At 45.0% G+C, this 23,112-nt stretch overlaps 1 protein-coding gene across 3 annotated transcripts in view; it reads right to left on the bottom strand.

Annotated features, from left to right (window-relative positions):
- Window positions 1-455: 455 nt before the first annotated feature.
- The window catches only part of LOC140740073 (adhesion G protein-coupled receptor E4-like), a 68,346-nt gene continuing 45,689 nt past the window's right edge, over window positions 456-23,112 (bottom strand). For 2 of the 3 annotated variants that reach the window (XM_073068938.1, XM_073068939.1), the window contains 6 exons: window positions 22,179-22,399; window positions 20,676-20,742; window positions 19,893-19,972; window positions 18,685-18,853; window positions 7,621-7,713; window positions 456-2,535 (listed from right to left, as the gene is read on the bottom strand). In XM_073068938.1, coding sequence (XP_072925039.1) covers window positions 2,485-2,535; window positions 7,621-7,713; window positions 18,685-18,853; window positions 19,893-19,972; window positions 20,676-20,742; window positions 22,179-22,399 — 681 coding nt within the window. In that variant the 3' untranslated portion in view covers window positions 456-2,484. The remainder of the gene's footprint in view (window positions 2,536-7,620; window positions 7,714-18,684; window positions 18,854-19,892; window positions 19,973-20,675; window positions 20,743-22,178; window positions 22,400-23,112) is intronic. The other variant, XM_073068940.1, reaches the window with a different exon arrangement.

The following is a 23,112-nucleotide window of genomic DNA, read 5'->3' as shown; positions in this document are numbered from 1 at the left end:
AGTCTGAGGGGTGTTAAAGTATGGAACAAGCTGTCAGCAAAAGAGGTGGATGTCAGTTCGATTTCAACATTTAAAAGAAATTTGCATGGAGGATAAGGTATGGATGGCTATGGTCTGGGTGCAGAACAACAGGACTAAACAAAATAATAGTTTGGCATGGATGAGGTGGGCTGAAGGACTTGTTTCTGTGCTGTAGTGCTCTACGCCTCTATAAATGCTTGTGTTCTGGGTAGCTGAAACACATCAGCAAAGTGGCAGTTCTGTTCAGAAACAGAGGGAGCAAACAGCCCAGACCATATGAATGAACTGATATAACCCCAATAGGCAGATGTTACTTTTTATACAACGGTGATATCCCAGTGCAGAAAATAATAAAGAAATAATGCAATAATAGTTGTATGGTTGCCTTTGACCCCATTTTGCAGTGCACTGTGTAATACAATAATTAACAGATGTTTATATAGAAATATTTATTTAATTCTGCAAGCATTTTTAAAATTATCAATGTTTCAGTGATATTATAACTGAATCTTCAACCACATAAATATACCTCAATAGTAACATCTATTCTTATTCTACTTGTACCAGATTATTTCAGTCTTTTAGTTCTAGTTCCATTATCCTTTACTGACAAATATAATTTTTATTTCTCTATATTACTGACTTATTCTGTTTTGAAGTCTAACTCATATCTGTTTCTCTATTGCCAAGTGTCAGATCCTACTTCTTTTATTGTGTCTGTTCTCTTTGTGTCACTCATGGACTCATATTAAGCGTACATCTTTAATCTGCTTACAAAGAATTAGGAAGTGAATTCATAATTACACCTTATCTGAGCACTTGTTATTAAACATGGATTTACTCTGAAGGGAAGGATATCAATCATACAAGTTTGACCAGTGCTGATTTATTTCAGGCCAACCCATTGGAAAATATGATTGGATCTCCTGTTGATGTCATTTATGGACCAGCACCAGATGAAGTGAGGATTGGCCTCCATCTCTGGTGTCATCTGCAGTTAAATGGCCTCTGGACAGGCATCTTTGTTACAGTGGAATAGAAGAGATTAAGCTACAAAATGAAGATATCCATGGTCAAGGAGGTTTCAGGGATTGAAGGTTCCCTGTACTTCAGGGCTTGATGAAGACTGTACCATGTCCATTGGCTACAGACCTGGTGCCCTGCCTTAGTAAAGGATGTAGCTGCTGTAGAGGCAGTACACTGAATGTAAAGCAGAATGGTTCCAGGAAAGCTGGGCTTGCTGTATGATTGAGAAAGCTGGACTTTGTTTCTTAGTTTGGAAGAATGGGAAGATATCATTGAAACTTACCAAATCCATAAAGAGTTGGACAAGGCGGTGGCAGAGAGGGTATCTCTATGGGAGAGCAGGTAGGCTAGTAAAGACTGAGAGATAGAGAAGATGGTGGTGGACCTTTGGGACTCTACCCTGCAAGCTGTGGAGTGTAAGTTCCGATCAATAGATTTCTGGATATTATGGGAATCAAGGACAGGGAATAGAGCAGGGAAATGGTGCTCAGATCAGCAGTGATCCCAAAGGATAGCAGGGAAGGGCTGAATGGTCCATTTCCATTTGTATTTTGATATCCTCATGACCATTCAAGGCTGCATGGGCACAAATCGACAGCTTAAGCAATGAGTGTGATGAATGAGTTTATTAATTCTGGGGGTGTACACTATAGTTGGCCTGTGGTTACCCTGAGGAAGCAGTAGTGTGCTCCCTTCTCCAGATACCATGGACCATATATCCATTAGATGGGTGATGGATGCAAGATTCCTTCTCCATTGGATACTGTTGAACCAGCTGGGTATTTATGAGAAGTGACAGCACCAACCAGACTCCTGAACTCAGTGGAACTTCTCAAAACCCTCTAAAGTAGGGAGTACATTTGTGGAATCTTGAGGAATTGGATCTCCTGGTTACTCTCACAATCCCAGACATATGAACTCCTCCCAGCCACAGCAGATGTAAAACTGTAAGGCAGCAACAACACCAAACTCCTGCACTTGGAGTTTCCCCTCTGAGCTCGGAATGATTCTCCAGTTCTATCTAATCATGTACAGAGCAAAATGATGCACACTGCAATTTCTTTTGTGGGCCTGAGCATTAGGAACTGTATCTGGTGACATACGTCTGAAGTCTGGTCAATACTACAATGCTGAATATGTGGCAAGATCCTGTACACAGCAAACTCTCACAAATAACAGGTGAATAACTTGGCATGATGGGAGTGGTATCTGCTAGCCGGCGCACTTGGAGTGAATTCACTTTGAGGGGACAGATTTCAGTTCTTCCTGGGACTTGCCCATGTCTGAAATTTAAAGGTGCAATGTAGCAGCAGCACAAAACAACCCTGTTTGATTTGAACAGTCACGAGGCAGGAAACCTAGAGCCAGGAAATCAGAGCACAGTGAGGGTGAGAGAGCAGTTGGCGGTTGGTTTTCCTCACAAATATCCTTCACTGCTCACTGTATGGCTCCTGAAGTTGATTCTGTCTCTTGGACACTTCTCCTCACCTGAGGAAAAGGAAACAAGCACTTCATTAGAGACAGAGAGTCATTCACATTTTCCAAACTAATGGTCACAAAGTTGGATTACACTAAAGTTGGATGCAGTAAAAGCTGTCTTCAGCAGCTACTTCAAATTGTTGGTTTATTATTGTTGACCCTACCAAGGTGTTGGGGTAACACACACAAAATGCTGGAGGAACTCAGCAGGTCAGGCAGCATCCATGGAAATGAATAAAGGGTTGATGTTTCGGGCTGAGACCCTTTATCAGAACTGGAAATGATGGGGTAAGAAGCTAGAGTAAGAAGGAGGCAGGAAGGGAAGGAGTGTAAGTCAGAAGGTGATAGATGAGACCAGGTGAGGGGGATGTAGATGGGTGGGTAGGGAGAGGAGATGAAGTGAGAAGCTGGCTGGGTATAAGGGGAAAAGGCAAAAGGCTGGAAAAGGAGGAATCTGATAGGAGAGGAGAGTGGACCATGGAAGGTGGAAAGGCACCAGAGGGAGGTGATAGGCAGGTAAGGAAAAGAGAAAAAGTAAGAGGGGAGCCAGAATGGAGAATGAAAAAAAAAAGAGAAGTGGGAGGAGGAGTGATGGACAGTCCTTGAATTTATACTCAGGAGATTAACCCTTACACGGTGAGCAGTTGAGCACTGAGGTGTGTAATAGAACAAAAGGATCTGGGAAAACAGATCCATAATTCTTTGAAAATTTCCTCACATGTCTACAAGGTCATAAAGAAAGTTTTTGGCACATTGGCCTTCATAAGTCAGTGTATTGAGTATAGTAGTTGGGATGCCATGTTAAAGTTTTTTAAGATGTTGGTGAGACCAAATTTGGAGCATCATGTGCAATTCTGGTCATCTACCTACAGGAAGGATATGAATAAGATTGAAAAAAGTGCAGAGAAAATTTACAAGGATGTTTCTGGGACTTAAGGACCTGAGTTATAGAGAAAGGCTGAATGGGTTAAGACTTTATGACTAGGAAACAGGAGAATGATGGGAGATTAGTTAGAGATATAGAAAATTATGAGGGGTATTGAAAGTGTAAATGCAAGCAAGCTTTTTCCACTGAGGTTTTGGTGAGACTAGAACCAGAGGTCATAGATTAAGGGTGAGAAGTGAAATATTTAAGGGAATTTGAGAGGGAGCTGCATCACTCGATGATGGTGCATCCCCTGGATGGCAGGGGAAGTCACATATCCTATGGATTTGTTGTGTCAGTGTAACCCACCCAGAATAGAGGCAGTCACTAAGCATACAGTCGTGACAGTGATTTTGCAGATTAAAAGAGAATTATTAGCTCCTGACAAACTTATATCGATGCACAGTGGAGAGAATCCCAACTGGTTCTATCATGGCCTGGTATGGAAGCATCAATGTCCAGGAATGGAAAATCCTACAGATAGTAGTGGCCACAGCCCAGTCCATCACAGTCAAAGTCCTCCCCACCACAGAGCGCACTTACCTGAAGCACTGCCACATGAAAGCACAATCCAGGCGATGGCCTCCTCTCACTAATGCATAGGGCAGGGGGTACAGAATACTTAGGGACCACCACCAGTTTCAGATACAGTTATTAGTCTACAAGCACCAGGCTCCTGACCCAGTGCGGATAGCTTCAATCACCACTCTTCTGAACTGATTCTACCACCTACAGATTCAACCTCAAGGACTCTCCACAACTCATGCTCGTAGTATTATTTTTCATTTGCACAATTTGTCTTCTTTTGGCATTGATTGTTTGTCAGTCTTTGCTTATGTGTATTTTTTCATAAATTCTATTGTATTTCTATTGTATTCAAGAACCTATCAATCTTTGTTTTAAATATACTCAATGGCTTGGCCTCCACAGCCCTCTATGGCAATGAATTCTTCAGATTTTCCACCCTCTGGCTTAAGAAATTCCTCCTCACCTTTGTTCTAAATGGAGGTCATTCTATTCTGAGGCTGTGCCTTCTGGTCCTAGACACCCCACCATAAGAAATATTATCTTGTCATCCACTCTTTTATATTCTAGTCCTTTCAAAATTAATGCTAACATTGCATCTGTCTTCCTTACCACTGACTCAACCTGCATGTTAACCTGCATGAGGACTAAATCCCTTTCCACCTGAATTTTCAATTTTCTCCTCACTTATAAAATAGTCTATACCTTTATTCCTTCACCAAAGTGTATGACTTCACACTTCCCTACACTACATTCCATCTGCCACTTCTTTGCCCATTCTCCCAATCTGTCTAAGTCCTTCTGCAGACTCCCTTCTTCTTCAACACTACTTACCCCTCCAGTTATCTTTGTATCATCCACAAACCTGGACACCAAGCCATCACTTCCACCATCCAAATCATTGATGTATAACATGAAAAGAAGTAGTCCCAACACTGATCCCTGTGGAACACCATTATAAACTGGCTGCCATCCAGAAAAGGTCCCCTTTATTCCTACTCTTTGCCTCCTGCCAGTCTAGTATTTTTCCTGTTTAAGTATAGTTTTTCATAAATTCTATTGTACTTCTCCATTTTCCTGTGAATATTTGCAAGAAAACGATTCTCAAGGTAGTGTATAAGACCATAAGACAGGAGCAGAATTAGGTCATTCCACCTGGATTCTGCTCCCCATTCCATTATGTATGATTTATTTTCCCTCTCAAACACATTCTCCTGCCTTCTCCCTGTAACATTTGATGCACTGACTAATCAAGAACCTATCAACCTTCATTTTAAATATACCCCATACTCTGCCTCTGCAGTTGTCATTCAGATCATTGAAACTATGTACAATGTAAAAAGAAGTGGTCCCAACATCAGCCCCTGCAGAACACCACTAGTCCCTGGCAGGTAACAAGAAAAGGTCTCCTTTATTCGTTTCTTTGCTTCCTGCCAGTCAGCCAAACTTCTACGCATGCTGGTATCTTTTCTGTAATACCATGGGCGTTTATCTTGTTAAGCAGCCTCACGTGTGGCACCATGTCAAAGGCTTTTTGAAAATCCAAGTAAACAAGATCCACACAAAATGCTGGTGGAACACAGCAGGCCAGGCAGCATCTTTAGGGAGAAGCGCTGTCGACGTTCTTCGAGACCCTTCGTCAGGCCTGAAACGTCGACAGCGCTTCTCCCTATAGATGCTGCCTGGCCTGCTGTGTTCCACCAGCATTTTGTGTGTGTTGTTGATGCACCATCAATAACTCTCGGAGATGGGAGGCAAATGATAGGCTTTTATTAGCTGCAAGAGACCTCGATTAGTAGCAAGAGACCACCACACAACATCCTGGAGACTGAGGGAGGAGCAGTGCCTCCAACCGTCTTTATACAGGGGTCTGTGGGAGGAGCCACAGGAGCAAGCAGCAGAGGGGCGTGTCCAGACAGGTATATGTAGTTCACCACAGTTGTTGTTTGAATTTCCAGCATCTGCAGATTTCCTCATGTTTGCTAAACAAGATCCACTATCCTTTGTTGTTCCTGTCTGTTATTTCTTCAAAGAATTCCAACAGATTTGTCAGGCAAGATTTCTCTTTAAGGGAACCATGCTGAATTTGGCCTTCTTTATATCATGTGCTTCCAGGTACCCTGAAACCTCATCCAGAATAATAGTTTACAACATTTTCCCATCCACTGAAGTTAGTCTAAGTGGCCTATAATTTCCTTTCTGCCTCTTTCCCTTCTTAAAGAGTGGAGTGACATTTTCCAGTCTCCCGCAACCATTTTAGAATCTAGTGATTCTTGAAGGATCCTCACTAATGTCTTCACAATCTCTATAGCTAGCACTTTCAGAAACCTAGACTGTAATTCATTTAGTCTGGGTGATTTATTTACCATTAGAACTTCCAGCTTCCCAAGCATCATCTGCCTAGTAATAACAACTTCACTCATTTCTGCCCTCCTTGATACTCTCAAATTTCTGGCCTACTGCTAGTGTCTTCCTCAGTGCTTATTAAATTCACCCACCAGTTCTTTGTCTCTCATTACCTGTTGTCCAGTGTCATTTTCCAGCAGTCTGATATACACTTCCATCTTTTTTCTCAAAACTTTTTATATATCTGAAAAAACTTTTTGTATCCTGTTTTACATGATTGGCTATCTTACCTTCATATTTTATCTTTTCTCTTCTTATGTGGCTTTTTCAATGCCTTTTGTTGGTTTTTAAAAGCTTCCCAATCCTCTAACTTCCCATTAATATTTGCTATTTATGTGCCCTCTTTTTTGCTTTTATGCCTTTTTTAACTTCCCTTGTGAGCCACATTTGTATCATCCTCCCTTTAGAATACCTCTTCTTTCTTGGGACGTATCTGTACTGCACCTACTGAATTGCATCCAGAAACTTCAACTGTTGCTGTTCTGTCATCATTTCTGCTTGTGTCCCCTTCCAATTAAATTTGGCTAGCTCTGCTCTCATGTCTGTGTAATGTTCTTTACTCCGCTGTATTGCTAATACATCTGACTTTATCTTCTCCCTCAAAAACTGCAAGGTGAGTTCTATCATATTATGATCCCCTAAAGTGTTCCTTTACCTTAAACTCGTCATCAAGTCTGGTTCATTACACAACACCAAATCTAGAACTGCTGTTATATGGCGACGTACGTACTTTTCATAATAAGTTCACTTTGAATTTTGATATCGGAGGGTTACTGTGGAATGGATGTTGACCTTGGTCATGATTTACTTCCTGAGCCAAAAGAAGGCACATCAGCTTGTTCAACTACCCTTTGCCCAACATCATGGGCTGAAGGGCCTGCATTGTGCTATAATGTTCTATGTTCTTCATTGCACTGTGTCCTCACTGTTGAGTTTATATTTGTACACAGCCTGTGAGCCATGGTGACTGGTTTCATGTGAAGTCTGACTGAGGAATAAAGCAACAAGCAATGCTGCGATCCTGACTAACCTTGTGTGGGCAGTGTGTGATTGTGATGAAGGACTTACTTTCAGAGAGGCTGCTATCTCACTGCCAAGCCAGGTGTTTAATTCCATCCTGTTACTGGCTTGATTACATGAAAGAGTTGGACAAATCTGTTGGATTGTAGGGAATGTATACTGGTGTAGTACATGGACTGTCATTGCAGGGATGTGGCGAGGAGTTAAGAAGTTTTTACCTGATTTGAGCTGGAGGAGGTGGTGGAGACTGGAGACCATATAAACGGCCTACTGAAGCACTTTTTGAATTTACTCTGATAGAAGTCCCTCACCTGTGAAAGTCAAAGACAAACAATGTTTGCAGTTTAAACAAAATTTGGCTATCAAGCCCAGGCAAGAACCCGGTGTGAGTACTGCAAACACACAGACTGAGCGGCATAGACTTTGAATCCAAATGTCAAAAAGGGAGTAGATTTTGTAAATTATCAGCTTGGTAATTATAGGGATATTTCAATTGTTTAACAGGCCTCATAGACTTGATCAAGATTTCTGAGGAGGTGACAAAGGAGCTTGAGGAGGGTAAGGTCATACAAACTTGGGTTGTTCTCCCTGGAGTGTCAGAGGCTAAGGGGAGACAAGCCAGTGCTACTGGGTCTCTGGCACTGAGTCTGGCTCTATGGCTCAGAATGGAAGTTGGGGGGGAGGTGGAAGTGGAGTGCAGTTGTGATAGGGGATTCCATAATAGACAGCAAATTCTGTGGACATGAAAGAAACACTCCCAGGTACTAGGTCAAATAAGTCTCAGATCGGGTCCACAGCACTCTAAAGGGGGAAAGTGAAGCAGTGGCCGCTATGGTAGCACAACGCTATTGCAGCTCGGAGTATCAGAGTTCACTGTTGAATTCTGGCATCCTCTGAAAGAAAATTTGTACGTTCTTCCTGTGTGCATGTGGGCTTCCTCCGGGTACTCTGGTTTCCTCTCACAGTCCAAAGATGCACCGGTTGGTAGGTTAATTGGTCATTGTAAATTGTCCTGTGATTAGGTTAGGGTTAAATTGGTGGGTTTGTTGGGTGGCGTGGCTCGAAAGCCCAGAAGTGTTTGTTCTGTGCTGCATCACCAAATAAATAAGTAATAAAAAGAGAGCAGCTGGAAGTCATGGTAGGAAAACATAGATAGGAAAAGGCAGGAACTCCTGAAGAGAGAACTTAGGGAGTTAGGCAGAAAGCTGAAAAGCAGGACCTCCAGGGTAGTAATCTCCGAATATCAGCCTGTGCCATGTGCCAGTGAGGGTAAGGATAGAATGATTTGGGGGATGATTGTGTAGCTGAGGAACTGCTGCAGGGGCCAGGGTTCAGAATCAGAATCAGATTCAGGTTTAATAACATCAGCATATGTTGCGAAAATTGTTGTCTTTGTGGCGGCTGGGCAATGCAATACATAATCATAGAAAAAACATGAATTACAGTAAATATATATATTTAATGTTCACAAGTTCAATGTCCATTGGATGGCAGAGGGGAAGAAGCCATTCCTGACATTAAATGCATGCCTTCAAGATTCTTATAGGAAAGATGTCAACAAAATAGAAAGAGTACAGAGAAGATTCATTAGAATGTTACCTGGGTTTCAGCACCTAAGTTACAGAGAAAGGTTGAACAAGTTAGGTATTTATTCTTTGGAGCGTAGAAGGTTGAGGGGGGACTTGATAGAGGTATTTAAAATTATGAGGGGGATAGATAGAGTTGACGTGGATAGGCTTTTTCCATTGAGAGTAGGGGAGATTCAAACAAGAGGACATGAGTTGAGAGTTAGGGGGCAAATATTTAGGGATAACATGAGGGGGAATTTCTTTACTCAGAGAATGGTAGCTGTGTAGAACGAGCTTCCAGTAGAAGTGGTAGAGGCAGGTTCAGTATTGTCATTTAAAGTAAAATTGGTTAAGTATATGGACAGGAAAGGAATGGAGGGTTATGGGCTGAGTGCAGGTCGGTGGGACTAGGTGAGAGTAAGCGTTCGGCATGGACTAGAAGGGCTGAGATGGCCTATTTCCGTGCTGTAATTGTTATATTGTTATATGGTTCTGTACCTCCTTCCTGAAGGTAGCAATGAAACAAGGCATGTCCTGGGTGATGGGGGTCCTTAATGATGGATGCCACCTTTTTGAGGCATTGCTCCTTGATGTCCTGGACACTGTGGCGCCTAGTACCCATGGTGAAGCTAAGTTAACATCTCTCTGCAGCTTGTTTTGTCCTGTGCAGTAGTTTCCCCCCACCCCTCACCCCATTCTAGATGTTGATACAACCAGTTAGAATGCTCTTCATGGTACATCTGCAGAAATTTCTCAGTGTCTTTGGTGATATACCAAATCTAATGAAACAATACCACTGTCATGCCTTCTTTGTAGCTGCAACAATATGTTCCAGGATATATCCTCAGGGATATTGACAACCAGGAATTTGAAGATGCTCACTCTTTCCATTTCCTACCCTTCTATGAGGACTGGTGTGTGTTTCCTCATTTTTACCCTTTCTGAAGTCCACCATCAGTTCCTTGGTCTTACTGACGTTTAGAGTAAATTTGTTGCTGTGACACCACTCAACTAGCTGATATATCTCGCTCCTGTATGCCCTCTCGTCACCATCTGAAATTCTGCCAACAATTGTTGTATCATCAGCAAATTTATAGACGTCATTTGAGCTGTGCCTAGCCACACAGTCATGGGTGTAGAGAGAGTAGAGCAGTGAGCTAAGCACACATCCTTGAGGTGTGCCTGTGTCGATTGTCAGCGATGTGGAGATGTTAGTTCTGATCCGCGCAGATTGTGGTCTGTTGGGTAGGAAGCCGCAGAGAGAGGTACAGAGGGAGAAAAGTTCTGGATCTTTTTGATCAGAACTGTAGGAATGATTGTGTTAAACACTGAGTTGTAGTCAATAAACATAGGTACTTGTATTGTCCAGGTGATCTAAAGCCGCATGAAGAGCCAATGAGATTGCACCTGCCATCAACTTATTGTGGTGATAGGCAAAATGCGCTGGGTTCAGGTCCTTGCTGAGACAGGAGTTAATTGTAGCCATAACCAACCTCTCAGAGCACTTCATCATCATAGATGTGAGTGCTATTGCACAATAGTTGTTGAGGCAGCTCACTCTACTCTTCTTGGGCACCGGCATGATTGTTGTCCTTTTGAAGCAGGTGGGAACTTCTGATTAGTAATGAGAGATTGAAAATGTCTTAGAACACTCTTGCCTGTTGGTTGGCACAGGTTTTCAGAGCCCTATCAGATACTCCAATGGGGCCTGTTGCTTTGTAAGGGTTTACTTTCTTGAAAGACAGCCTAATGTCAGCCTCTGAAACAGAGGTCACAGGGTCACTGGGTGCTGCAGGGATCCTCATAGCTGTAGTTTTAGTCTCTTTCAAAGTGAGCATAAAAGGCATTCAGCTCATCTGGGAATGAAGCATTACTGCCATTCATGATGTTCGCTTTCACTTTGTAGGAAGTAATGGCCTGCAAATCCTGCCAAGGTTGACATGCATCTGATTTCGCCTCCAACCTCATTCAAGTTGTTCCTTTGCTCTTGAGACGGCCCTTTTCAAGTCATACCTGTTTTCTTGTACGGACCTGGGTCGCTAGACTTGAATGCCCTCAGCAGGCTATGAATCTGGATCATCCATAGCTTTTGATCTGGGCGTGTACAGTATGTTCTTGTACGCACACACTGATCCACACAGGTGTTAATGAAGTCAGTGACAACTGTGGCATACTCGTTCAGAGTCGAAGATGCATCCCAGAAGACAGTCCAATCCACTGACTCAAAGCAGTCCTGTAAGTGCTCCTACACCTCCCTTGTCCATGCCTTCTTGGTTCTCAGCATTTTCTTTTGAACTTATAGTCCTTTAACATCTTTGGACTATTTTTACTGTGCCCATGATCTGTTTTTTTATCAATTATGCTATTGTTTGCACTGTTATAACTATATGTTGTAACTATGTGGTTTTGTGCAGGTCTTGTAGCTTTAGTTTTTGGTCTTGTTTGTCTGGTAGATTTGGAGCTCCTTTCCGGGGAACGCGCTAAGACGGTAGCACAATATTAATACGCAGCAGCCTCTCCGGACTCTGGATTGGGGATTGCCAAATGTTATGTGGATTTTCTGGTGTAGTCTGTTTTGTCATTTGCTTTTGTGATATCATTCTGGAGGAACGTTGTCTCATTTTTTAACTGAATTGTGTTTGTGGTTTCTAAATGACAAGAAACTGAATCTGAATCTGAATCTGATACTGCAGTCCTCAGTCTCTGCCCATACTCAGGAGTAGAAGTACAGCCAGGTGATCAGACTTCCTGAAGTGTGAGTGTGGGATAGCACAGTAAGTGTTCTTGATGGTGGTATAACAGTGGTCCAATGTGTTGGGTCCTCTGGTACCTCAGGTGATTTGTGGGTAATAATTATTTAGCGGCTTTTTCCAGTTAAAATCCACCAAAATGATACGGAAGGCATCAGGATGTACGATTTAATGCCTGTTTATTACGTCATTCATTTTGTCAAGAGACTGTTTTACACTGGCCTGAGGTGGGAATTCAGATTCTGAATCTGAAAGTAGTGTACAGAATAAAGTAGATGATCTAGTATGATGTGGGTCAAAAAAGATCATAATAACTGACACAAAATGCTGGAGGAACTCAGCAGGCTTGGCAGCATCTATGAAAAAAGTACAGTCGACATTTTGGGCTGAGACTGTTTGACAGTACTGGAGAAAAAAAGATGAGTAGTGGATTGAAAAGGTGGAGGAGGGGAGAGAGAAAAACAAGGTGATAGGTGAAACCAGGAGGGGGAGGGATGAAGTAAAGTACTAGGAAGTTGATAGGTGAAAGAGATACAGGGCTGGAGAAGGGGGAGTCTGATAGGAAGGAACAAAAAGCTATGAAAGAAAGAAAAGGGACAAGTGCTACAGCTGTCTGTACACTTCCTCCCTCACTATCATTCAGGGTCCCAAACAGTCCTTACAGGTGAGTCGACACTGCACCTGTGAGTCTGTTGGGGTCATATATTGCGTTCGGTGCTCTCGGTGTGGCCTCTTATATATTAGTGAGAACTGACATAGATTGGGAGACCATTTTGCGGAGCCTATGCTCTGACTGCAAGAAGAAGCGGGATCTCCCAATGGCCACCTATTTTAATTCCACTTCTCATTCCCATTCCCATATGTCAATCCCTGGCCTCCCCTACTGTCACGATGAGGCTACAATCAGGTTGGAGGAACAACACCTTATATTCTGTTTGGGTAGCCTCCAACCTGATGGCATGAATATCAATTTCTTGAACTTCTGGTAATGCCCCTCCTTTAATGCCCATCCCTTCTTCCCTCTCTCATCTTATCTCCTTACTTGCCCATCACCTCCCTCTGGTGTTCCTCCCACTTTTCTTTCTTCCATGGCCTTCTGTTCTCTCCTATTGGACTTCCCTTTCTCTAGCCCTGTATCTCTTTCACCTATCAACCTCCCAGCTCTTTACTTCATCCGTCCCCCTCCCGGTTTCACCTATCGCCTTGTGCTTCTCTCTCCTCTCTCCCAGCTTTTAAATCCACTCCACATCTTTTTTTCTCCAGTCCTGCTGAAGGGTCTCAGCCCGAAACATCAGCTGTACTTTTTCCATTGATGCTGCCTGGCCTGCTGAGTTCCTCCAGCATTTTGTGTGTGTTGAAAGAAGATCATAGTTGGGAGCTTAACATCCAAGGATACACATTGTATTGAAAGGACAAGCAGGTAGTCTGAGGGGGTGGGGTGGATCTATTAGTAGATAATGAAATCAAATCCTTAGAAAGCGGTGACACAGGATAAGAAGATGTAGAATCCTTGTGGGTAGATTTAAGAAGCTACAATGGTAAAAATATCCTAATGGGAGTTACAGTAGCCAGTAACACTAGCTAGCATACAAATTATAATGGGAGATACAAAGGGAATGTAAAAAGAGTAATGCTACAATTGCCGTGGAACTTTTCGATATGTAGGTAGATTAGGTTCGTGCTGAATCCCAAGAGAAGGAATTTCTAGAATGCCTCCAAGATGGCTTTTTAGAGCAGCTTGTAGTAGAGCCAACTAGGGAAAATGCAATTCTGGATTAGGTGTTGTGTAATGAAACAGATTTAATTAGGTAGTTTAAGGTAAAGGAACCCTTAAGAGACAGCGATCAAAATGTGATAGAACATTAGCATTACAGTGGAGTAAATGGAATGAGAAAGGAGCTGGTCAAAGATGACTGGAAAGGGTAACTCACAGGGATGGTGGAAGAGCAGCGATGGTTGGAGTAACTGCGGATCACAAGGGAAATCAAAGACTGCATGAAAAGAAAAGAAAGAGCAGATAATATAGCAAAACTTCATGGAAGGTCAGAGGGTTGCGGAGCTTTAAAAACCAACAGAAGGCAACTAAAAAGCCATAAAGGAGAAAAAAGATTAAAAATGACACTAGAAAGGTAGTAGCAGGGGGCAAGAAATCACAGATAAACTTAATATTAATTTTGTCTCAGTTTTCACTGTGGAAGACACTAAAAGTTTGCCAGAAATGTGACAGTGTCAGGGGCCAGAAGTGAGTGTAGTTGCCATTATTAATGACAGGATCCTTGGGAAGCTGAAAGGTCAGAACGTAAGTAAGTCATCTGGACGAGATGGTCTACACCACAGGGATCTGAAAGAGGTAGCTTAAGTGATTGTGGAGGTATAAGTAATGATCTTTCAAGGATCACTAGTTTCTGGAATGGTTCTAGAGGACTGGAAAATCGCAAATGTCACTCCACTCTTTAAGAAGATAGGGTGGTAGAAGAAAGGAAATTATACGCCAGTTATCCTGACTTCAGTGGTTGGGAGGATGTTATAGTCCATTAATGATGAGGTTTCAGAGTACTTGGAGGCACATGATAAAATGGGCCAAAGTCACCAAGGTTTTATTAAGGGAAAATCTTGGCTGACATATCTGTTAGAGTTCTTTGAGGTAGTAACAAGCAGGATAGACAAAGGAGAGTCAGTGGATGATGTTTTCTTGGATTTTCATAAAGCCTTTGTCAAGGTACTGCCTATGAGGCTGCTTCACAAGACATGGTATTTAGGAAAATAAGCTAGCATGGATAGAGGATTGGCTGACTGGCAAGAGGCATAGAGTGGGAATAATTCTGGTTGGATGCTAGTGACTAGTGGTGTTTGTAGGGGTTGGAATTGGGACTGGTTCTTTTCATGTAATACTGTATGTCAGTGATTTGGATGATGGAATTGATGGCTTTGTGGCTGTTTGTGAATGATACAAAGAAGGAATGCACTTCGGCATTAGGAATAAAATGTCACAGTGTGGTCTGTGAAGTCCGCATTCCGGTTCACCGTCTGGTCCGTGGATTCTGTACTTCAGTTATTCCTTTTTCCCTTTGTTCCATTGGGCGTCTTGATTGAGGCAGCAGATCCTCGTTTCGGGCTTGCAACATAAATAGTTCAGGGGTCCAGCCATTCCTTTGCTGGACTGTCCCCGTCAGAATCCCATACCAAGAAGCTTGGCATCAGAAACTCATTCCAGGAAGCTCGGCATCAGAAACCCACACCAAGAAGCTCGTTACGAGAAACACGTGACCTCAGCCAGTGCAGTAAGTCTGGACCATTATCGGACCTACTGAGTATCATGGACTCTAGGTTGGCTCTGTATCCTGTGTCCAAGAAGAGTCCCTGCTCTGTGTTCTGTGTCCAAGGAGGTTGAGCCGGCCCTGTGTCCTGTGTCCAAGGTGGTTGAGTCAGCCCTGTGTCCAAGAAGAGTCCAAGTCTAGTCATGTCTGAGTCTGAGCTTAAGCCCGAGTTCCTGGTCAAGTCAAGCCTGCGTTCTAAGTCAAGAGCCAAGTCAAGACCCAGGTACTTAGTCCCTGCCAAGACCTGAGTTCTCAGTCAAGTCCAAGTCCCAACTCCTAGTCCAGGTTTTCTGGTTTGTTATTCTATGTTCACGTCCCAGGTTGAGACGTTGTTCTCGCTTCTTGGCTTCCCTAGTATTCTTAATAAACATAGTCTTGTTCAGACTACTATAGTGAATGTATCTTGCATTTGGGTCTGCTCCCAATGCCCCCTTGTGACATAAAGGGGTGGACTATTTTCTAAATGGGGAGAAAATACAAAATTCTGAGGTGCAAAGGGACTTGTGAGCCCTCATGCAGGATTCTCTAAGGTTAACTTACAGATTGAGTCGGTGGTGAGGAAGGCAAATGCAATGTTAGCAGTTATTTTGAGAGGGCTCAAATATAAAAGCAAGGATGTAATGTTGAGGCTTTATAAGGCATTCTTCAGACCACACTTGGAATATTTTGAGCAATTTTGGGCCCTGTGGTGAACTAGATATACCTGTCTGACTGCTCCTGTGGCTCCTCCCACAGACCCTGCTGACTGCTCCTGTGGCTCCTCCCACAGACCCCTGTATAAAGGCGACTGTGGACTGCTGCTCTCCCTCATTTTCCCCAGGATGTAGTGCTGTTTATTCTTCCAGTCAATAAAAGCCGATATCTCACTTCCTAAGTCTCAGCGTGAGTTATTGACGGTGCATCAATTTTATTGACTGGCCTTCAGCTGCATTAAAGGGGACATTGCCAAAGCAACGATGCATGCGGTGGGCGAGACCATTCCCTTCCAAGTAGAGAGTGACGCCTCTGACGTCGCGCTGGCTGCTACCCTCAATCAGGAAGGCAGATCAGTGGCGTTTTTTTCTCGTACCCTTCAAGGCTCTGAACTTCGGCACTCCGCGGTGGAGAAAGAAGCCCAGGCCATAGTGGAAGCTATTAGGCACTGGAGGCACTATCTCGCCGGCAAAAGGTTCACCTTGCTGACCGACCAGCGCTCGGTTGCGTTCATGTTCAGCAACCAACAGCGGGGCAAAATCAAAAATGATAAAATTTTGCGATGGAGAATAGAACTCTCCACCTACAATTATGATATCCTGTACCGGCCTGGCAGGCTCAATGAACCCTCTAATGCCCTATCCCGGGGAACGTGTGCTAGTGCCCAGCTCGACCAGCTGTATGCCCTTCATGCCCAACTTTGCCATCCGGGGGTCACCCGATTTTACCATTTCATTAAAGCCCGGAACCTGCCGTACTCCCTGGAGGACATCAGGACGATGACCAGGGACTGCCAGATCTGCGCTGAGTGCAAACCGCACTTCTACCGTCCTGACACTGCGCAGCTTGTCAAGGCCACCCGCCCTTTTGAGCGACTGAGTGTTGACTTTAAGGGCCCCCTTCCCTCCACCGACCGCAATGTCTATTTTCTCAGTATTATTGACGTGTACTCACGATTCCCCTTTGCCGTTCCCTGCCCCGACACTACTACCGCGTCGGTCATAAAAGCCCTGCGCCAGCTCTTCACTCTGTTCGGATATCCCTGCTATGTCCACAGTGATAGAGGGTCCTCCTTTATGAGTGACGAGTTGCGCCGGTTCCTGCTGGCTAGGGGCATTGCTACTAGTCGCACCACGAGTTATAATCCCCGGGGGAATGGCCAGGTGGAGAGGGAGAATGCCACAGTGTGGAAGGCCACATTTTTAGCCCTTAAGTCAAAAGGGTTGCCGGTCTCCCGATGGCAGGAGGTCCTCCCTGAGGCACTCCACTCTATCCGCTCCCTGTTGTGTACGTCCACTAATGCCACCCCTCACGAACGCCTATTCTCTTTTCCCAGGAAGTCTGTCACTGGGACCACCCTACCAGTTTGGCTGACGTCCCCGGGGCCAGTGCTGCTACGTAAACATGCGAGGAGTAATAAGTACTCACCGCTGGTCGAGAGGGTTCACCTCCTGCATGCTAATCCCCAGTATGCCTACGTGGTCTTGCCTGATGGGCGGGAGGACACGGTCTCTGTCCGCGACCTGGCGCCCGCCGGAGCAGCAGACCACTACCCCGAGCATTCCACGGTAACTATGCACCCTGTACCCGAGGTGACACCGCACACACCGTACCACACCCAGACTCCTCACGACGCTCATGTACCGGGCATCTCGTACGCGTCTATTCCAGGGACCTCGCTCACACGCGAGGGATCCCTGACACCTCCAGTTGGGACAGAACCAACCCACTCTCCGCCTCCGGTGCAAACACCACCTCCGGCACCTGTGCCATCACCACCTCCAGCACCTGTGCAATTGCAGCCGGAGCTACGTAGATCGCAGCGAGCGATTCGACCACCTGATAGACTTAACCTGTAAATATACTTGGGGATTTTTTTTTAAACAAAGGGGGGGTGAATGTGGTGAACTAGATATACCTGTCTGACTGCTCCTGTGGCTCCTCCCACAGACCCTGCTGACTGCTCCTGTGGCTCCTCCCACAGACCCCTGTATAAAAGCGACTGTGGGCTGCTGCTCTCCCTCATTTTCCCCAGGATGTAGTGCTGTTTATTCTTCCAGTCAATAAAAGCCGATATCTCACTTCCTAAGTCTCAGCGTGAGTTATTGATGGTGCATCAGGCCCCTTATCTATGAAAAGATGTGTTGCCATTTGGGAGGGTCCAGAGGAGGTTCACTAGAACGATTCAGCGAATGAAATGGTTAATGTATAAGGAGTGTTTGATGGCTCTAGGCCTGTAATAACTGGAGTTTAGAAGAATGAGGGAGGATCGCATTGAAACCTATTGAATATTGAAAGATAGAGTGGATGTAGAGAGGATGTTTCTTATAGTGGTGAGTCTAGAACCAAAGGCCTCAGCCTCAGAATAGAGGGATGTCTACTTAGAACAGAGATGAGGAGTAATTTCTTTGGCCAGTGTAATGTCCATGTAAAACTCATTGCCACCAGATGGCTGTGTCATTGGGTATATTTAAAGTGGAGGTTGATAAGTACTTGATTAGTCAGGGTGACAACAATTGTGGGAGATGGAAGGAGAATGGGGTTGAGAGGGTTAATAAATTAGTCATGATTGAATAGCAGAATAGACTTGATAGGCCAATTGACCTAATTCTGCACCTATGTCTTATGGCCTTATGGTCAAGCCCTTCGACCCAGATTCTACAGAAAATCTGCCGATGATAGCTATGTGTCTACAGCTCCATGGTTACCTCAAGCCTCGAGAGGAGAGGGGTATGTGAAATACTGGGGGATGCAGGGTTGTTGGGGAAGAATGGACCTAGACCAGAAAGACCAGTTCAGCAGGTGGATCTGAGGGATCCGAATCAGGAGCAATCTTCCAATGACAACCTCCTTTTGAGACAATTCTGCACCTCAGGAGAGGAGCCAATCGCTGAAGGTTCCTCACGGTTTGAATACAACAATGTGAGAGTTAAATGAAGAAATTAAGACCAAACCTTCTTGCGCATCAGACAGTGCATGATGTAGATGAACATCCCCTGGAAACTGTTTAAGATGGTGAAGACGTACATCATTGGAACAGTTGCATTTTGGATGAAGAACCCTCCAGATATCCAGGTACAGCCCAGGATCACCAACTGACCAATTGCAGTCAGCGTAAACACTCTGTGAATGAATAGAGATTTATTGAATTATTTCCCATCTGTAATGAAGTTAATCTGAAGTGAAGTGTTGACGGACTGGTGAGTGCCCAAGTTACACTGCGATTGTCAACCCGACAGTTGTTCCAGGATTCTGGCTGACTTCTGGAGCTGTGGGGTGGGGCTTACTTCAGCTATTTGTAAGCTGGTGTGATGCACACCTGCCCACAATCGCATCACTGACCTGCACGAGACTTCAGTGCGTGTGGCATGCTCTCCTCTGAACCCTCACACTTGGAGATACACAAGGGAAGGCCATGATTTAGAGGCATCAAAGAAGATGGCCATCTCAATGTTGGCAACAGATCACCTTATGTATGCAGACACTTCTGCATGCTCACCCATGCACAAATACACACAGTTACACACACACAAGCGGTCACATAGTCATTTCTGCACACTCACCCATGCTTGCACACACACATTCACTCACACTCACGTGCATAGTTACACCCTCACACTGATGCTTGCGTGCACACACATGCACGTTCATACAATCGCTCCCCCAAACTAACTCTTGTACGTGAGCATGCATGCGTACACACACAGAGTGAGGAGATGTGTTTATACAGAGCATGGATAACAGATATAATGCTTGTTTCTGTGGAGATACAGGAGCAGGGGGTAAATAAAGGCCAGGGAGTGTGCCCCTGCTCCTCTCCAGCTCAGTATTATCTTCAGCTGAGAGGTCAGGAGGACCAGTCTGGCTTATCTGACAGTACAGCTGTTCCTTGCACAGATGAATCTGAACTGCACACACAGATAATGATGGATACAGCATGGACCTGAAGGATTGGTAGCAGCCAACCCTGCAAACCAAGCCTCTGTTACAATGAGGATTGTCACTGGGAGCACTTCACAGCTAGATCCCAATCATCCTGTTCTCTGTTCCCATTGGTGCATAGATGTACGGCTGTAGGCTTGGGAAGACCCTGGAAGTTTCAGTTTGTGGAAAACCGAGCAGAAGGGGGTGAAATCGGCTGGATGGGATCCGGTTAACTCACCTGTTCTTGTTCAGATGACTCTGGTCAGAGATCACGTGTGATAACTTCATCAATGTTTTGAAAAGGATGTAAAAGTTAACCTGCAATTAAAGTGAAAACTAAATTGTAATCTGAGATACCCCAAAGCAGCGGCTTAAATCACCCTCGGTCTCCATCTGGCTCTGTGGGGTGACCCACTCACCAGACCACAGACCACTATTGGTCTTTACTGGGAGGGGTGACCCTCCCCACTGGCTTGATATTGTCACCACCTCCTCTCCTCTGGTGGTGGAGTTGGTTTTTTAGCTGCTGGGATCCTGTTCATTCTACATTCTCCTTCTGTGTCAGTGTGACCTATCAGTACTGGGTGGGTGGTCAGTGAGGGGATGTAATACCCTGCCCCCCCATCCCCTGCCTCCTACCATCCTCCATCTCCCTCATCACCCACCACCCACCTACTACCAAGCACTCTCCCTCCCCAATCAAAACCCTCCCGCCAACCACACTCCCCCCGATCTACCACCCTCCAACTCCTTCACCTCCCACCAATCTCCCTCCACACATCACCCTCCCCTCTCACTGACTACTGTCCACCCCCTTTTTTAACTCCTTTTCACCTGCTCTCTCTCGACATCTTCTCTCCCGCCCTTCACTAATTCCTTTCCCTCTTACTCCCTCCTCCTATTTGCCCCCTCCAGCTCCATCCAGCTAACCTACCACTCCTACACCCCTGCCCTCTGTCAAGGATCACCAGGTGCCCTCTGGCTGAGGGTACTGGGAGTCGCAAGCTCTGATCAAACTTACGATGCAGATAAAGATGGCGGGCACAAAGAAGCTACAGGTGAAGTAATGCTTTGGTGAGAGCCAGCACCTGGAATTGAAGATTCAGATGGTTATTACATCAGGCACTCCCATCGCGACCTCTGTCATCCCCTCCTTGAGTGTGTCCTGGCTGAGACTGGAATGGTCAGTGAAATACTGGAGAGGTACTGACTGAGGTGGGCAGGTCCAGACTTCCATGTGGACAACATCCATGCAATGAAGAGCCAACACCCCATGAGGCAGGCGATGAACCATGTAACTATAAGACCATATGACATAGGAGCAGACTTAGGCTAATCGGTCCATCAAGTCTGCTCCATTGTTCAATCACAGCTGAAATTTTTCCCTCTCTACCCGTTCTCCCCATAATCTTTCACACCCTTACTAATTAAGAACCTGCTTAAAATATACCCAATGACTTGTGTTATGCCCGCAGCCCCCTCCTTTGTGAGAATCGCAAGAACATTGGGGGGGGGTGTGGGTCAGTGGACCCAGGAAATGGGAGAGAGACGTGCCGGATGCCTCGTTTCCCCGGCGATGCAAAATGACGCGACATTGGCCATTGTCTCTTGGAGACACATTTGTGGATTGGGGACTAGGCTACGTGCAAGCCCTCGGGCAAAGTGGGCTGGTTGAGAGAGAGATTGCATCACCCCCAACCTGATTGACATCTACTACCCTGCAAGTCAAGATAAAAGAGGGGCTGTAGAGACGGCCCCTCAGATGCACCAGAAGAAACGCTAGCGATCCTGTAATAGCGGGAAGCCATTTGAAGGAAGCAACGTGCGTTCGGTTCCCTTGCCTGGGAACCGGTGGCGGGTACCACAGAAACGATTTTCTTGAACTAACAACGGGGAACCAACTCCCCCGACTCAATGGATTGGCCTCATCAAAAGACCCGGGCAAATTTCTTTTCTCACAAATCTCTCTCCCTCCAACAAGTGAAAACCCAGCGGTCCCCAAAGGCTGAAGCCTGCAGGAACTGAGTGACTTTTATATTTCCATCAGACAATATATTATCCCCTAGACAAACGATAGAGCTATTTCTTATTGATGATTATTACTATACCCGCGCTTTTAGATTGAGTATTGACGACGTATATTATCTGAATGTTTGTATTAATCTTATTTTTGTGCCCCTTTATAAATAAAGACTTTTAAAAATAGTACCATCAGACTTCAACGGACCTCTCTATCTTTGCTGATAAGTGACCCAGTTACGGGGTACGTAACACTTGGTTGCCACAACTGTCTGGATATCCTTCTGTTCTGAAGTTGTGCTCTCCATAGGAAACACCTCGTCCACTCTATCTCAGCCTTTCAAGATTTCTATGAGATTCCTCCCACCCCCCACATTTTTCTAAACTCCACTGGGTACAGGCCCACAGCCACAAAATGTTCCTCATAGGTTATGTGATGGAGAGCAGCAACAGCAGTAATGACAGAGCCAAAGGCTGTTCACAAGAGTTAGTAGAACAAACTCACGCTGTTGGGGTGCCATATCCTTTGTGGTTGGCCACTGCAGAAATGGCCACGATCGTACATGGAAGTCCATAGCCGGCCCAGTGCATGTATCTCGCCAGGGGAGTCTTGGTCTGAAAGACCACTTGCACCAGCAGATAGAGCTGCACACCTTCCAAGAGCATCCAGACGAATACGGCCAGGAAGAGGTAGTGGAGCAACACAGCAATAAGTCCACACAAGATCTGGAGAATAGTTACTGTCAGTGCACCAGTGAACTGCAGCTTCATACCAGTACCATGCCCTTCACAAGTCAGGGCATCCCAAAACCTCACACAGCCAGCAAAGCATTTTTGTACATAGTTATTACTCTACTGTAAGAACGCATCAGTTAAACTACACACAAGAAGGACCACAAGGCTTTCATAAGGCTGAGGTATTGCTGATCATGGATGGGGACAACTCCATTGGTGTTGAACTTGCTCTGTCTGGGGATAGATGGAATTTTCATGAACTCTCCTGATGGAAAGTGGTCATTGTGACACAACATCTCTCTCTTGGTCTGGCACTGGACTTTAGTTGGGAACTGGCCAAAATTGTGGCTGAGCCTGACATTTGGCAGCTGATGGCTTTTGATGTTGTGGAGATGCAGCTGCTTTTGTCACTCCAAAGGTGACTGGGGACCACACAGAATGACCAGGTCTTAGGGCACTCTGACCAAATGCAGACAATGTGCTAGAGTCAGTTGTGGAGTCATAGGTTCCTACAGCACAGAGATAGACTCTTCAGCCCATCTGATTCGTAGGGATATGGCTCGATAAAAAATAGCTCCTTTTAAGAGTGTGGCTGTGTGTGTGTGCACTCAGCACTCTCTGTGTGAAAGCTTGCTACTAAGCTCCCCTTTGAGCAATGGACACACATGCTGCTTCTGGAGATCTCAGAGTGACAATCAGGCATT

The sequence above is a fragment of the Hemitrygon akajei genome, chromosome 16 (genome assembly GCF_048418815.1).
Source record: "Hemitrygon akajei chromosome 16, sHemAka1.3, whole genome shotgun sequence".
NCBI lineage: Eukaryota > Metazoa > Chordata > Chondrichthyes > Myliobatiformes > Dasyatidae > Hemitrygon > Hemitrygon akajei.
Note: the sequence above shows the minus strand (reverse complement) of the source record. Positions and strands in the feature narration are given on the sequence as shown.